Consider the following 16,630-nt stretch of genomic DNA (forward strand, 5'->3'; position numbering starts at 1 on the left):
AACTGACACTATGGCCTCAGTTCTGACGAAGAAATAGTCAAGCCAGAAGTGCTGACTAGCCTTCTCATCCACCTCACCACCAAACACTTCCCCCCGTTGTGACGAAGATTGAGCAACGTCCCATGATAGAAATGTGGGGCGAAGAGATGGATCAGGTGGCATACCGTTATCTCGACGTCGGCCAATTTGGCAAATTTCGTCAGCATCTTGACCACCTTAAAAACAGAAGGGGCAAATTGCACTGGGCATATGTTGTAGTAGCAACACAAGTCTTCTATCAACAGTGGTAGAGGGAACGAATAACCGATAATGAATAGATATGCATAAAGGGCACAGAATCCAGGACGATGAACCCGCACTTCGTCGTCACCCGCAGGAACCAAGTCCATGTGACCGGGGAGGCCGAGCCTAGCCTAGCCTTAAATTTGGCTAAATGCTCAACCGTCATCGTAGATTGGAACCTCTTCGTCACCACTTCTGGCGCCTTGTGGAAATCAGGTTTAGTGTCGGGGTATTGAGGCACGATCTCCTCTACAGTAGGAAGGGTTTCCTCCTCAACAGCAACTCCATCGTCTTCCCCGTGATAAGGAAAAACGACATTAGAATGATATTCCATGTGGATATCTGATGGTAGGTCCGACATTGTTGTGGAAGGAGGTAAAGAAGCAGAGAAAGCAACAGAGAAACGAAAAGGTTCTACGAAGGAGAAGGAGAATTTCTGCTTATAAAGAAGAAGGAATGTGGGAAAAGTTTCAAATTCAACGAGCCACCCCCTATTTATAAAGTTTGGGGCACCATAATCAAAATGGTGTGTCATGATTAGCATGGAGATTGAAACGACAGAACCAATCAAGGGTCACACGAGAATCGACGTAATGCATCAGGAAAAGGCGTCATCATGACGTATGACATAATGACATCACTCTTTCTCTTGGACCAGATGACTCCAACAAATTTATCGAGAAATTCGAAGAATTCCAAATAGGTGGCTTATAGAGAGCCACGTTGCATGATCGTTAAGTCGATCATGACCTGTATAGCCAGCCCGATAAGCTTGACCACAAACGGCATTATCCACTCATCGAACGCGCCCGCGAGGAAGACCTCGACAAGCGAAAGGACTAACTATCTGGGCTAAAAAATATCTTTGATATAGGCAAGCCACGTCAGCATATATCCTGATAGACTTCATCGGCCACCACGTGTTATCAGTAAGATTTGTACAAAGATCTGCCCAGATCGAAGTGGCCTTGAAGCGATGAAGGGTGCGGTCGAAGAGTCAGCGAAGATCAAGGTCGTGAAGTCATCGTAGATCAAGGTCGAGCATCGTAGACAGAGTTATAACTGCTAGTTTTAAGATAGGACACTAAAAAGAATATTCTAGTAGATATTCTCTGCACTTGTACTATTAGGATTTTTAGGAATATGTTCCCTATAAATAGAAAGAGACACAATAATAGGGGACATAAGATATTCATTTATAAGAGAAAATATTGACTTAATTGAGAGAATCTTACCCTATTGCAAACATACGAAAAATATCTTTTCACTAAGATCCTTGTCCAACTTTTGCACTTGATCCAAGAACAACCTGAATGTTCAAAGACTCATCAATCATTTATCATTGTGAGAAGGAATATCCACAGATCTCACCTCTTTTCGGGTGACTCATATGTTCTTATTTACTAAAATACCATTCATTGCTATTTATTGTTAGTTAATGCTACCTCACTCCTTTTGAGTTGTTAAATACTATTGACATTGTTTATATTTATTGCTATGTGACCTAACACATACATATTATTTTATTACAAAATCAGTTATCTTATGTTTTGGATATTAATACTAGCTAAAATTGACTCTATACTTTATTTAAATTTAATTGGTTGAACCCGGATCTAAGTTTTGGATCAAACAAATATAGCTCCAAGTGAGTGACGGATCTACCAAGTAAGTTAGGGATTCACGTAAATTCAGTAATTTTTTTATATAAATATATATTAAAATTTTACTAAATATTTATAATATATTAACTTGAGATCGATTTAACAAGCCATAACTTCGAATTCTAGATCCTCTTATGCTTTAATTGTTATTTTGTATTGCAAAATGGTAAAAGCTTTCAAGTTCAAAGTTTTTGCGGAAACAAACAAAATAGAGGTACATGGATTCTAAATTATAATCTGTCGCTGTGACCTGTGCTATACGTAGTTTCCCTTGTTATAATGCCGAAGACGACAACAAAATCTTCTTTAGAGAATTATAACAAAGGGAACAAAATTAAAGGAAAAAGAAAAAGGGCATTATTAGTAGACCTTTTTTCGGTTTTAATATTTTTGTCTTGGGTTTTCCTCTATGAATTGACATTCAGTGTAAGCTAAGTTTAGATCAAGTTTTAAATCTTATTAACCAAACAAGATAATAATGACAAAAATCAACTTTAATCTTGTTAATTAGCTCGTTGGGTCGACAACAATCGAGGGGAGTGAGATTATCGGTTTTTTTTTTTTTTTTTTTTGGTTTTTCTTTCAATAATTTCACCATTATATTATTTTTCTCTAACTGAAATTTAAAAAATAGGAAAACTTTAAACACATTTGGTATTTACATCAAAGTGAAGAAACTGATGTACACATGACCTTTTTTTTCCTTTTTGTTTTGGTTTGAGATGCACACATGACTTGTGTCTTCTACTTATAATTTTATCACTTATCATTTAATAATGTTGAATTTATATGCAATTTCGCTTAATCATAAAGAATTAGTAATATAGCTTGGTAAAAATATTGTTATGGAAAAATATTTTCTAACGTCATATTATATCATGTCTAAGCCACAAAAATAAAAATAAAAAACATATATAAAAGACTTTATGGGTTGATCCGTCAATTACACGACTCCCACGACCAAGTAATCTACACCAACAAATCACTTTAATAATGTCTAAGAAAGGAGCTTGAATATTGAAGTCTTATACTATTACAAAAATGTAGTTATAAGCAATAATTATTTAAGAGCTCTTGTTTAAGCAAACTCAACAAAACAACACGAGTGACAGTGACATACAGTAAATTGTAGAGGCTCCTCATTTAAGTACATACTCCCTATAATCTAAGCCCAACCAAAAACCTCACACTTACTGCTTTCTTGTTCTGCTTCATTACTCATATTATTGTCATTGCTTCTTTTATCTTAAAGGAAGTTTCTTTATTCTTGTTTTTTGTATTCTTTTTCAATTCTAAAACTTCTCCAGTTAGCAGACATGTTTAAAGTTGAAACCTTATGGAAAAAGAGGTTTCTCTGCAATTTCAGCCACAGCTCAAGCATTTTATTCCTATAAACACTTGTACAAAATCCAAGAATCATACCCCTGGCCCTTTATCAGTATTCAAATTTCAAGTTTGTAAATCTTTCAAGAATCTGTATCAAAAAGCAAAAGTGTCAAAAGGTTTTGGCAGTAAAAGGTTTGAATTTGATGAGGTTGTAGTAGTGACAAACAACTCAGTTTATTGCGCTTCTCCTGGTTTTCTTGTTGATGATAAAATGGAGGTTTTGGCTGACAAGAAAGATGGAACAGAAGGGAATTTTGATGGTTTTGAGGTGAATGACAGTAAAGTTGAGTCTTTTGTGTATGAAGAGGAAGGAGGAGAGAGCAGTTTAAGTTCTGAATTTTTGATTTCTGAGGGAACTGTGAATGATGAACATAGTAGCTCTGAAGATTCTTGTTCACCACCTTCAATTGTTTGGCATATTAAGAAGAATGAGGTGCAGCATTGTGGCAATTCTGGTGAGTCTGAAGAAGTAGAGAAACCACAAGTGGATAATAGGAAGTTAGCAAAACAAGGGTCTTGTTTATCAGGTATGTTACTGTACATATTCTTAGGCGTTTGGATATGAATTGGTTGATATCCGGAAAAAAGTAGTATTTGAAGTTACCTTTAAAAAAGGTATTTGGAAGTTGTTGTTTAGACATGAAAACACAGTTGGAGCTACCGTTTGGACATAGATTTGGTTGAAATTTGTAAAAAGAGTTTTTGAAATTGTGTTGAAAAATAATTTTTGGAAGTTAAAAAGTTGTATTTGGACATGCATTTTATTTAAAAAATAATTGAAGTTTTGTGAGAGAAAGAAAAAATTTCACCCAAAAACCGATTTAGTTTTTCAAAAATTAATCATATTCTATGAACAAATGTTTTCAATTTTTTTTTGAAAACAAAAGAAGCCAAAACATATGGCCAAACCGGAGCTAAGTTTCGGGAATGAAGACTTGAACTCCTATAACCTGTTTTTCAAACTTCAAATTCCATATTTCAAGTTCAAAATAATCTCAAATTATTTGAATTTTTTTTTTTTTCAAATAAAATCTATGGACAAAATCTCTTAAATTCAAGAAATTGGGAAATTGGATTTTTGGTTGAATTTTTTTGGGGTTTCTGTAGAGGTTGAGATGATGAAGGAAAGATTTTCAAAGCTGCTGTTGGGTGAAGACATGTCTGGTTGTGGAAATGGGGTTTGCACGGCACTTGTAATTTCAAATGCTATAACTAATCTATGTGGTACGTTTCCTTGTTATTTTAGTTTCAATTAATATGAGTTGGTTTGTTTTGGTGTTTTTGTTTTACTAATTGAAAAGCTGCGCTTTGTGTCTCCTATTCTTCTTTCTTGCCCTTAGCTACACTTTTTGGGCAAATTTGGAGATTAGAACCTTTACCTACAGAGAAGAGGTTAATGTTGAGAAGAGAAATGGAATGGCTTCTTTGTGTTAGTAATTACATTGTAGAATTGACACCCTCTTGGCAGACATTTCCAGATGGCACTAAGCTTGAGGTAAATATATTTACTTGGACTTATACGTCTGCTCCTCAAAATAAATGATGTAAATTGCAAGATTTACTCTGTCTTACAACAATAACAACAACAATAATCATCTGTGTGTACGCAGACCTTACCCGTACCCTGGCTAGAGAGACCATTTCCGATAGACAAATTTTACTCTGTCTTACATGGTTACCAAATATTTGAAACTTGGACTTAAACTTGACTTGTTGCTAGTAAATGTGATTTAAACTTGACTTGTTTCTTGAGAATGGCTATGTATATTTAGGTAGGAGTGACAAACTTTTAAGTTTGTGTTCATTTGTTCTTCCTATGTTTTGTTATAGGTTATGACTTCTAGGCCGCGGTTGGACCTTTATGTCAACCTTCCAGCACTCCGAAAACTAGACAATATGTTGCTTGTAAGATACACACATTCCTTTTCCTTGAGATTTCAGCCTTTTGCTGTTGAATGATGTATTCTAAACTCTCTTGCATCTTTCACAGGAGATTTTAGACAGTTTCAGAAACAATGAATTCTGGTATGTTGACCAGGGGATCTTAGGGGAAGATGCTGATGGATCGTCCTCTTTTCGAAATCCTCTCCCTCGTCAAGAGGAGAAATGGTGGCTTCCTGTTCCTAGAGTCCCCATCGATGGTCTCAGCGAAAATGCAAAAAAGCAGTTGCAGCACAAACGCGACTGCACAAACCAAATCTTGAAAGCTGCAATGGCTATTAACAGCAACACCTTAGCTGAAATGGAGGTTCCTGAATCATATCTTGAAAATCTTCCTAAGGTACAATTTTCTTGCAGATAATGACTCTTATATATACGTAATGAAAACCACCATCTCGGTGCTGATTTAGCGTTGTATTTTATCTACTTACAGAATGGAAAAGCTAGCTTAGGTGATCTTATTCACCGATATATCACCTCAGATCAGTTTTCACCTGAATGTTTGCTTGACTGCCTTGATTTATCTTCTGAGCATCAAGCATTAGAAATAGCAAACAGAGTGGAGGCCTCAGTTTACGTGTGGCGCAGAAGAACTCACCCAAAATCCTCAAATATTATGCTCCGATCCAATTCAAAGTCCTCGTGGGATATGGTTAAAGATTTAGTGAGTGATGTTGATAAGAGGGAGCTGCTTGCCGATAGAGCTGAAAGCCTATTGCTTTGCTTAAAACAACGGTTTCCTGGTCTTCCTCAGACCACCTTAGACATGAGCAAGATCCAATATAACAAGGTTTCACTTGAAATCAAATCACCCTTTATTTTTTTATGTCATTTTGCCAATGATAGTAGGAGACATCAGCACTACCATTATTGTCTTGTTTAGCTACTCCATGTTTGATAGTTGTTGTTGAATGATGTTCTCAGGATGTTGGCAAATCAATATTGGAGAGCTACTCAAGAGTTCTTGAGTGCCTGGCATTCAATATTGTGGCTCGTATCGATGACCTTATTTACGTGGATGATTTGACTAAGCACTCTGATCAATTTATTCCAATCTCCAAAGTAAGCATCATTGCGCATAAAAGCATTGGAACTCCACTCTCGCGACATGTCTCGGGTAGTCAGATTAAAGCTCCTTTCTCCACACCAATCTTCTCGCCTTCTCAACATATTAGTCCAGCAAAGGGAGATAGATCACAGTTTTCTCAGTTTGGTTTTGGTGTGAAAAAGATGTTGACTGATTATTGGAGTGTTAGTGATTCTAAAGGGAAGGACTACAGCTACAGCAATGAACTTAAGAGATCAGATTCATTTTCGAGCACAGCTCAAGAAGTTTCAGCGACAGCATCAGTAGGCTCCTCTGAATGTTCAAGAGAAATTGTCAGCCCATTGACACATGACTCACCTGGAGAACAGTAATAAATCAACACTAAAAATTGCTCTTTTCAGGCATGTTATCACTGATGATAAAGAAGGAGTCGTGTGATATAGGTTGTATATGTGTTGATGGTATAAGCTGATCTTTTCTATCCTTGCAACATTTCTCTGTTGTGCAGTTTTATCATTTTCTTACAAGCCTAATCTGATGGCAATGAATAAATTAAAATGCAAAAAAGCTATATTGATCGACAATTTGTCATCGTTACCATGTATATTTATCAGCCAGTGCTACCTAAATGTATTTTTGTCCCATTAAAGCTACTAAAGATTAATAAAAATATGCTGGTTTTAATGCAAGATTCAAATAATAGTTTGCTTTGAAGAAAACAATAACAAAAAGATGGGGCATTCCGAGAATTGAACTCGGGACCTCTCGCACCCTAAGCGAGAATCATACCACTAGACCAAATGCCCACGCTGGTGCTGTGCGGATCTATCATATCTAACAGCTGTGCACTTTTTAACTAGTATATTATAATTTTTGTTTCTATCAAATTAAATATTTAATTTTACTAATTTTCTTTATATAATACTTTCTTATAATAAAAGCATCCCTCTTGGCTCTTGCGTGTGACAGGAATTAGGAAATGAGATTGTTTTCTCACCCAGAGGGTTCAAAAGCGCAATTGCATTCCTTTGCTCTAAGCTAATTCTGAAAATTGAATGAGCAAATAATAGGAATGCCCAGAAACAACAACAACCCATTAAAGTCTCACAAGTGGGGTCTGGGGAGGGTAATGTATACGCAGACCTTACCCCTAATCCGATAGAGTAGAGAGGTTGTATCTGATAGACTCCCGACTCAAGAAGACGAAAAGAGACAATATATCAGTACCATAAAAAAAACCATAGAAATAATGACAGAATCAGACAAACCAGAAAATAGATGAAAAACAACAACAATAATCAGTAAATAAGGCCCGACACAATGAAAAAGGAAAAATAGTGTGAACACAACATTAACCACTAGCAGTCCAAGACAAACCCTATCAGACTAGCCTCATACCGGTAGGAACGCCCAGAAAAGGGAAAAATATTAACCATAGGAATTAATATTCCAATAGTAATTCACAAAATATGCTAGGAAATGGTCTAATAAAGTTTTAAAATCGAAATATTCAGCATTCAAAATGGGCAAGTGCAATGATAAGCTTCTGTTTTGAAATTTATAAAACATAAGGATAAAGCTTTTTCATGTTTATTTCAAACGGGAGGTCATTTTATGCTTAAAGATAGATATGAAGGCAAACATTTTGCATATAAAGTGTTTGGAAAATCATCTTTAGAGTTATTTTCTAATGTTTGGTCGAAATTACTTTTCTCACAATTAAAGATAATTTAACACTGAAAATATTCACTATACCATCTCATATAATTTATAAAAAAATAATTAAATACTTAAATCACCATCATCGTCGTTAAGGTGCTCGAGTGTGATTTTACGTTCGAACTGAGTTGGACAATGCAGATGTATAAGCAACCAAAAAGATTTATATAAATGCACTGACCGATTGCAACAACAAGTCGTTGTAGTATAGTGGTAAGTATTCCCGCCTGTCACGCGGGTGACCCGGGTTCGATCCCCGGCAACGGCGTTTCTTTTTCTTTTTGTTACACGATTGGTTGATGTTTATCAACTAGGAAACTTTTTCCTCACTATATACAAAGAATATGTGCCTTCTCTTCAAGTCAATCTTTATATTTTCCTTCTTCCTTTTCTCCTCTTCTTTCTCTATTCTGGTTGAAAGGACAATTTCTAAAGTCAATCTTAATGCACTGGAACTTTTGACTTTGGATTTCCATCTAGTAACTAATTTCAGTTTCGTTAGACGAATAGAAATGTGGAAAATTCCTAGTTTTAGAATACCTAGTTTGTCATTGGAGCAAATTATTATATTGAAAACTGAATGAAACAAGTATAAAAGGAGCGAAATGAATATTCAGAATTTGTACATCAATCCCAACTAATTAAGGATTGAAGAGCGAAACTAATCATGATCAGAAGGGGTATCTATTGTAACCTTTGTTGGAATTAAGAGAAGATAGGATTCGACTGAGCAATTATGTAAATGCTAAAAAAATAAGGCCCTTGGGCTTGATCGATTGTTAAGAGCATATGGTGTGATGTGTGGATTAGGTGCGTGTCACAAGTTCGAATCCTGATACGGACAAATGTCTGACATTTAAGTAAAGAAAAATAGAGGGATAAGCCTATTTTCTATCGAGTCTAGAACATGCACCAGCTGATCTCTTGGTTAATTAAAAAAATAATTCTACAAAAAATGATTAGAAGCACCATTAGGATTTGGAGGTGTGCAGATAGCAGGGCCTTGTTGGAGTTCATCTCCAGATAATGAGGCGATAAAACTCCTTCCTTGTGCAGATCCAGCAGAAGAATCTAAGGCTTCTGTTTCAAGAAGCCCGTCTAGCTCAGTTGGTAGAGCGCAAGACTCTTAACCTTGTGGTCGTGGGTTTGAGCCCCACGGTGGGCCTTTCTTGTTTTGAAGGGAAACCTTAGAACAACAGTAAAGTTGATTCGAGTCGTGAAAGCAGTTATTAATGCTTGCCGTAATTTCTTGTTTTGAAGGAAAACCTTGAAACAACAGTAAAGTTGGTTCGAGTCGTGAAAATAGTCACTAATGTTTGCTGTAGAATAGGCTTCAAAACATCCATTTTTCTATTGGAAGCGGTCACGGATAAGTTTCAAAACATTCATTTTTCTATTAGGGGCAATATTATATAGTTAAAATATTTATTGTTGCTTACTGTGTTAATTATGGAGGGTGTCGAAAAAAACAACCAGAGAGCTCTCTAGTCTTTGACCAACAGAAACTGTAAATCTCCTTCTGCCACATATACAGATATTTAGTGGGGATGGAACAATTCAGTTAAAGTTATCCATAAAGGATAAGTCTGTTTTAGACGGTTAGTCGGTGGACAAACAATAGATAAGAAATTGAAAGCATGAGATACCAACAGTAACATTTGTATTTGTCACCAAGACATTTGCATGTCACAAATAGTTTTAAGTTTCTGAATGGGAACAGATAATGATGTTTGGTTTCTGATTGGACAATGAATGAAACTAAGAAAGAACCAAACAACCCTTTCATGTGACAATTAAAGATAACAAAGTAACCGAAATGGTATGAAAAAGAAGTTCCAAGAATCAAAAATATCTATAGATAAGGTTCATCTTGAATAATACCCATAGAAGAAGTACAACAGTAACATCCAAATGTTCTGACCAAGTCTTTTCACCTTATCAGAACTGACACTTTAACCACCAGAGAACTGAAAAAGACAGTTGTGGCCCTTAGTTGAACGTGGCTTCATCTCATAAGTTTGAAACCAGGCCGGAGCTAGCAAAGAAAGTATGGGTTGGACAAAAACAGTAACTTAATCTCGTAAGTTCGAGAATCAAGGGTGGAGCTAGCAAAGAAAGAATGGGTTCGACAGAAACAGTAACTTAATCTCATAAGTTCGAGGATCAAGGACGGAGCTAGCAAAGAAATTATGGGTTTGACATAATCTTAATTTTAAATTCTAAATTTACTTCTATCGAGAATCACATACGATTTTCTAAGTAAACAGTTCTTAGACAAATTCGTGAACTTGTTACGAAGATAATATTGTTCTCACTGCTTCTATTAAGAATCACATACGGTTTTCTAAGTAAACAGTTCTTAAATAAATTCTTGAACTTATTATGAAGATAATATTGTTCCCACCGCTTCTATTGAGAATCACATACGATTTTCTAAGTAAACAGTTCTTGGACAAATTTTTGGACGAAAATAATATTGTTCTCATGGGCACATTCATTGGATTTGATTCGACGGTTATATGAATGGACGTAAAACCAATTCGACGAACCACAAGATAGTTCTTGTGAAGTCGCAATCTTTTTGAATTTGACCACCATACATTAATAAACTCATAAAGCACCTTTAGAGAGGATATTAAGAACTTCAGAAAGTATAAAATCATATTTTCTGCAAAACAAAACATTACGTATTTGAGATGTATTGAAGCCAAAAAATTAATAGTAATTACTAAGAGCACAGAATTTTATGGTATAAGCTAGTTCCTAAACAGAACTTTTTTACATTATAAAGTAAGTACATAAGGTCTATAATCCTTTACAAGGAAAGTAAAGAGAAAAACACCTAACTACAATAACATATTATATTATAATAATTATGATAATATGTAGGTCCACCAACTAATTAAGGGTCATATTTAGCTAATTACTAGTAATCATCCATCTTTAATATGGACTATAGATAACTGCTTCTCTCTATATTAACCTTAACTTCCTGCCAAAAGACAAATTAAAGAGGATAAATTAGAAGAAACCAAAAAACACAATAAGTTCAATGAAAATAATTAAAGATAAGAAATTGAAACCAAAAAAAAAAAAAAAGAAACTTGCAATCTGCGGTAGCATTGATAAGAAAAAGAGTAAAAGACCAAAGGTCCTCGATCTGATCAATATTAGATGAATAAAACCAAGTCCTTCAAATACCTAGAGTATATATATATGTAACATCCATGTCATTGGTAATGAGATCTCAATAATATAAAGACCCTGCAAAATGAAAAACCATGTCTTATTGATGAGAATGAGATCAAATTATACTAATTTAACAATTAAAGCCGCTATATACCTTGCCACCAGTTTCCTCTAGACGCGCTGCTAGAATCATCTTCACCATTATCTTTGTTGAACTGAACTCAAAGGAAAAAATAGAAACATCAGAATGAGCAATGACCGTCTTGTTAGAAGCAAAACACTAGCTATTCTAAAGTATACCGTCTTGTTAGAAGCAAAAGATCGTTTAAAAAATGAACCTTAGTGTTAATATTATAAGCATTAGTAACTTAGAAGGATTGCGCCAATAAATCTAAACACTAAGGCATTATTTCCTTTGCATACATGAGATTATGTACTCACAGTTGTGTAGTTAGAATTCTGGTTATTTTGAGGAAATGAATAGACATCTTGCCCGCCATAGTATATTGATGAGCTAAGATGGCATGGCTGTACTTTTTCATTCTGATAAAATGAATTTGTCTGCTTATTTTGTGCGGTTTGGCTAGCAGCTTCATTGCTAGGAGTAGTACTTCCTGCAAAAAGAAAGTGGAAAAAAATTGAATCTCAAATATAAAAACCCATCAAATGAGCAAAGATTTTGATATACAGAGGAAATCATTGAATTACTCACACAAGTGATGGAAAGCTTATATCATTGAAATTCAATTAGGAGAAAGAATCGATCTCCTTTTTCTTACACAATACATAGTTTAATACAAGAACCTAGCTGGGATTGGAAAGTGAAAGCTTTCGAAAAAAACTAGTGTTAGAAACCAAGCCAGCAAACTGAGACATTTGAAAGATCTCATTCTTGTGTATCTATCCTACACCTGAAGAGAAAAATCCTTTAGTGGTTAGCAAAATTATCATAACAAATCCCGCTCATACTTCTGTGGAGTATACTTTAACCAATTCATATTATGATTATTGAAGACATAATTAAGTAAATAAAAGTATGTTTTGTCTAAGAAGTGAAGCTTGATGAGATGGTCAAATGCTTCAACATCATATCGGAGAAGCCAGATGACCTGATTCAAGTCTTATCGCCCATCGTTAAAAAGATTTTTCATGTGCTTAGCCTATGAAAAAGAATAAGGATCATATATATGTACAGGGCCATGTTGAAGACATAATTAAACAAACGAAATTGTATTATGTTCACATACTTCAACAAGAGTGAAAAATAAACCTAAGTTGTAACGACTGATCAGCTACACCATAATCTCACCAATTACTTTGATTCCAAACTAATTCCTTTTCTCAAAGCTATAAGCATCACTAACCTGAATATCCACCTTTAGTATTTCGTTCCTGAATCACAGGATCTTGCTTCGGTTGAACCGTCTCCGAATGTACCGATCCAGGACCCTTAAAAAGGAAAAGGAAAAGGAAAAGGAAAAAGAATTGAGGTATATATATGAGAATATAGCAACATGAGATCAAGAATACTAAAAAAGAACATTCTCATCAAAATTCTAACGTCCTCCTTTAAGTTTGGCATCCTTAACTCACTAGAATTACCTATATCAAAAGGCATCACAAAAGTACACCAACTCTAAAGTCTAAACCAACAGAATATAGCAACTTCTGCTTTTTCAATTCAATTCTTGTCTAAGATTCTGTCTGACTTCAAAATTCTCAAATTGAGTAAGCTCTTTACGAAATAGGTCAACTTTTAACCTAAAAATCCAACAATTCTTCTTGGGAATCAGGGCTACAATCCCCAAACCCCACTCTTAATTTTTTTATCCCTTTTTTCAAATTTTCACCTAATCTATTTTGCTAATGAACTTATGTGGTTATATTTGATTAAACATGAAATTTTAAGAAAAACAAACTTTCAAAGCATCGTGGTCAAAAACAAGCCTTAACATATATGTTTGGTTATATATAAATTATTTTATTAAAGGTAAAATAATAAATTTACACTTAACTTTTATCCAAATACAGAAAGATACTAATATTGTTTAATATCACATAAATTTGTACAAGAAGAGATATTTTTTCCTTGTTACAAACAGACAAGAGATCCCATTAGAACTAAAACATTAATCAACTGTTGGTCATTGAGATGGGGAAAACAGAGCAAAATGAAGAAAAAAAATGCATAAACACCCACAACACACAACACCTTAATTCATTGCAAAATTTATTGAAAACCCAAAAATCATACCTTAGAAGGAGGTGGGAAAATAGAGCCAAAAATCCCAGAAGTTGAAGAAGCAGAAGACTCCTTAGAACCAAAAAGATCAGAAGTAAATGAAGAACTCGTTGGCTTTGTTCCTTCCATTTTTCCCTTACAAACTCTTTCTTGAAATATTTAACGAGATTTACCTTAGTTTATATAGGAAAACCACCGTCAAAAGAAGGATCAGATAAAACGTAAAGGCCCACAGCTTTTTCTCCTCAGAAACAAACAGAAAACAGAAGAAAAAAGGAAAGAATAAAGAGAGAGACACGTGAAAAGATGGGGTGACGAAAAGAAACTGTTAAATTTTAAAAGAAAAACATAGAAATTTGCCTTTGCCTTTTAAACTGTCTCTATCGAACACAGAGGAATTTGGTATTATTATGTGAAAAAAGTTTGAAGGCTTTAATTTGTATGTTCATATTTTTTTCTTGACCGACGATTATGTTTTTGTCTCTCTCTCTCTCTCTTGTATTCTATTTTCTGCGAGTTTTCGGTTGTTCAGTTTCGGTTACACGGCGTTATTTTCTGAAATAAGTCATACCTGTCGGAAAATCGAACAGATTGTCGCCACGTGGATCAATGGATCTGCCAAATGGGACCAACTATTGTACTTCCAACCTTTTATCGCCACGAATTCCCCAGTCCATCATAAGTTCATAACCAACCCCCTCTCTCCTCCTCCTTTTTCTTTTTATTGTTTTTTCCATTCCTCCTCTCTTTTAAAAATATTACTCCCTCTTTTTAAAAATAAATGGCACTATTTCCTTATTAGTTTATTCCAAAAGATTGATATTTTTTAATATTTCTTTAATATGAAGCATTTTTAGTTACACAAATGTTATGACAGATTTCATATCACAAGTTTCAAAAGTTTTACAGTTACACAAATATTATGACTTATTTAAGACCACATATCTTAAAAGTTTTTCCTTCTTTATTAAAGTTTGTGCGAAGTCAAACTAATATAATCTTACTGAAACGGAGGGAGTATTAGTGATAATTTGAGGTGGAAATGTAAAAAAAAATTTATTGTCTTTATAGTATTTGTATTATTTTATTCTATTTATTTTATCCATAGATTTGAATTTGGGTGAATGATGTAGGGTTAGTTTCTTAACCACTGGTTTTTATATTGATTTTGATAGAAATTGAGCGTTTTAAAGATGATGTGGGTGGTGGTGGTGGAGATGCCACAGAAAGGATGATGATAAGTAAGAGAAAAAGAAAACAAAAGTAAAAGAGTTATAAGTCATTAAATTGGGTCGGGAGGATAAAAAGTTAGGGTAGATTTTAATTGGATTCGGGTATTTAAAATTGGGGCGGGTCTTTTTATTTATGAGTTTTTATGTGGCACTTCGTTCAAAATAAGGGTATATTTATGTCAAAATATAACAATAGAGTTATAATCGAACTGACAGTAAAACAAAAGGTATATTTAAACTATTCTCAATAGTACAAGAATATATTTGATCAATTTCCGTTCTAATTTTGATTCTTTGAAGATTTGTAAGGAATTATTCTTTTTACTTTTGTAGGAGTATGGAATTATCTTAAGAATCTGTGTTGTCTGCAACTCCCTTGTTTTTGTTGGAAAAAGCGGCACGCCTTCATCTGGTTGTGAGACTCAACTCACCTTTCAAAAACTACTGAATTTAAAGAAAGCTCTTAATAAAGAAAATAATAAGGTAACAAAATTCAAGTAAAAGATTTATAAGTGGTATAAAATCCAACATCTAAACCAAAAAACGTTGTTAGAGAATTGCTCATCCATCGTTATGGATTAGGGGTATTCGTGTGTTTCGATTTGGGTAGATTTTTCCCCAAAAAAAAAAATTAAAACCAACTAAGTCAATTTTTTAAATATGAGAATCAAACCAAACTAACGGAATTAGTTTTAATCCGTTCGATTTTTGTCGATTTTATTGGATTTTTTGATTTTTTTGTCTGTTTTTTCTAAAATATATAACATACACTGTGAAACACATTCCACCTACTATAAGAGTATATTCTAGCATAATACTACCAAGCCAATTATTCTTCAAGAAAAGTTATTATTTACCAAGATATCTTGATAAGAATTGAATTAAAAAGTGATGAATAATTTAAAGATTCAATTAAAAATAAATTAATTTTAAGATAAAATATATTCTTGGCCTTATCAAAATAAAGATACAAACCAAACTAGAAAGTAAAGGTAATATCTAAATTACTATAAAGGCAAAGAATGTAAACCAATAGTACAAAAGATTTACCGTAAAATTGTATGAGATTTACATAAAAATGTATGATATATATATATATATATATATATATATATAGTATATGTTTTAAATAGATATTTATATACTGTTTGGTTCAGTTTTTTGGGTTATTTTTGGCTTAGAACCAACTAAACTTTATCGGGTGTTAAAATTAAATCAAACTAAAAAAATAACAATTTCTTTTTTGGAAAAATGCATTAGTAACCCCCCTCCAAATCTATGACCGAAGTTCCTACTATACACCTTTCTTTTCCGAGGGTCCTATTACCCCCAAACTATTTTAAAGTAGAATAAATTTACCCTTGAAACACTACAATCAGATTTATTGGGAGGAGAATTACACGCCCTAGACAAGTGTATATTTCATTAAGAAATATTTTTTTCTTTTCTTTCCCTTATTTTTTTCCTTCTCTTTTTCTCTTCTTGGTTTACTCATGTCACCACCAAACTAGACAACAAAGTTTCACACCATGTTCTAAATTTTGGCCTCTAATTTATTTATTTTTTCTTTTTTTTGCTAAGCAGGCTTGTGGCCTTTAAATCGCTATTGTGGTGGAGGTTTTCTGGTTAGGTTTCTATCATTGGTGATTATGAGGGCATAAAAATGGTGGCTTTTATAATTAAGAGGTAAGTAATGGTAAATGATGTGAGTATATGTGTGTTTGCTGGGTAACAAAAAAGACTTCTTTCCGTTTGAAATTTCAAAAACTCCATTTTTTTTGACATAAAAAAGGTTTTTCGGTGATGGATATTTCTAGATCTTAGTGGTTTTGCTTTACATATGTATAAATTTTTCATGAAAGTATGATTTGTGTGTTCGAGATCTCGAGAGAGAGGAAGAAGACTAACAGAAAAAAATAAAGAAGAA

At 33.9% G+C, this 16,630-nt stretch overlaps 2 protein-coding genes and 3 non-coding genes across 5 annotated transcripts; 3 read left to right on the forward strand and 2 right to left on the reverse strand.

Annotated features, from left to right (window-relative positions):
* The first annotated feature begins 3,021 nt into the window (after nucleotides 1-3,021).
* On the forward strand, nucleotides 3,022-6,905 carry LOC104088204 (rop guanine nucleotide exchange factor 7-like). Its single transcript, XM_009592848.4, has 7 exons — nucleotides 3,022-3,859; nucleotides 4,440-4,556; nucleotides 4,673-4,827; nucleotides 5,163-5,237; nucleotides 5,323-5,613; nucleotides 5,707-6,063; nucleotides 6,198-6,905. Exons 1-7 carry the CDS (start codon nucleotides 3,283-3,285, stop codon nucleotides 6,690-6,692), a joined length of 2,067 nt encoding a protein of 688 aa, XP_009591143.1. The 5' UTR covers nucleotides 3,022-3,282; the 3' UTR covers nucleotides 6,693-6,905.
* Nucleotides 6,906-7,055: 150 nt separating this feature from the next.
* TRNAP-AGG (transfer RNA proline (anticodon AGG)) lies at nucleotides 7,056-7,127 on the reverse strand. The gene has a single exon. It is a non-coding gene; the product is annotated as a tRNA-Pro (tRNA).
* A 1,109-nt stretch (nucleotides 7,128-8,236) lies between these two features.
* Nucleotides 8,237-8,308, forward strand: TRNAD-GUC (transfer RNA aspartic acid (anticodon GUC)). Its single transcript has one exon. It is a non-coding gene; the product is annotated as a tRNA-Asp (tRNA).
* Nucleotides 8,309-9,132: 824 nt separating this feature from the next.
* Nucleotides 9,133-9,205, forward strand: TRNAK-CUU (transfer RNA lysine (anticodon CUU)). Its single transcript has one exon. It is a non-coding gene; the product is annotated as a tRNA-Lys (tRNA).
* Nucleotides 9,206-10,782: 1,577 nt separating this feature from the next.
* Nucleotides 10,783-13,972, reverse strand: LOC104088205 (uncharacterized). Its single transcript, XM_009592849.4, has 6 exons — nucleotides 13,484-13,972; nucleotides 12,594-12,678; nucleotides 11,671-11,843; nucleotides 11,384-11,444; nucleotides 11,242-11,304; nucleotides 10,783-11,032 (listed from the first exon to the last, which is right to left on the reverse strand). The coding sequence occupies exons 1-5, from the start codon at nucleotides 13,598-13,600 to the stop codon at nucleotides 11,288-11,290; spliced, it is 453 nt and encodes a 150-aa protein (XP_009591144.1). The 5' UTR covers nucleotides 13,601-13,972; the 3' UTR covers nucleotides 10,783-11,032; nucleotides 11,242-11,287.
* Nucleotides 13,973-16,630: the final 2,658 nt, after the last annotated feature.

Source organism: Nicotiana tomentosiformis, chromosome 7 (genome assembly GCF_000390325.3).
Source record: "Nicotiana tomentosiformis chromosome 7, ASM39032v3, whole genome shotgun sequence".
NCBI classification, from domain to species: domain Eukaryota; kingdom Viridiplantae; phylum Streptophyta; class Magnoliopsida; order Solanales; family Solanaceae; genus Nicotiana; species Nicotiana tomentosiformis.

Excerpts from the sequence above, each read along its gene's own strand:
- LOC104088204 (XM_009592848.4), top strand. The coding sequence starts at position 3,283 with ATGGAAAAAGAGGTTTCTCTGCAATTTCAGCCACAGCTCAAGCATTTT. Across the intron at positions 3,860-4,439 it reads ACAAGGGTCTTGTTTATCAG|AGGTTGAGATGATGAAGGAA; the intron begins GTATGTTACTGT and ends GGGTTTCTGTAG. Across the intron at positions 4,828-5,162 it reads CAGATGGCACTAAGCTTGAG|GTTATGACTTCTAGGCCGCG; the intron begins GTAAATATATTT and ends GTTTTGTTATAG.
- LOC104088205 (XM_009592849.4), bottom strand. The coding sequence starts at position 13,600 with ATGGAAGGAACAAAGCCAACGAGTTCTTCATTTACTTCTGATCTTTTT. Across the intron at positions 12,679-13,483 it reads TTTTCCCACCTCCTTCTAAG|GGTCCTGGATCGGTACATTC; the intron begins GTATGATTTTTG and ends TTCCTTTTTAAG. Across the intron at positions 11,445-11,670 it reads AGAATTCTAACTACACAACT|TTCAACAAAGATAATGGTGA; the intron begins GTGAGTACATAA and ends CTTTGAGTTCAG.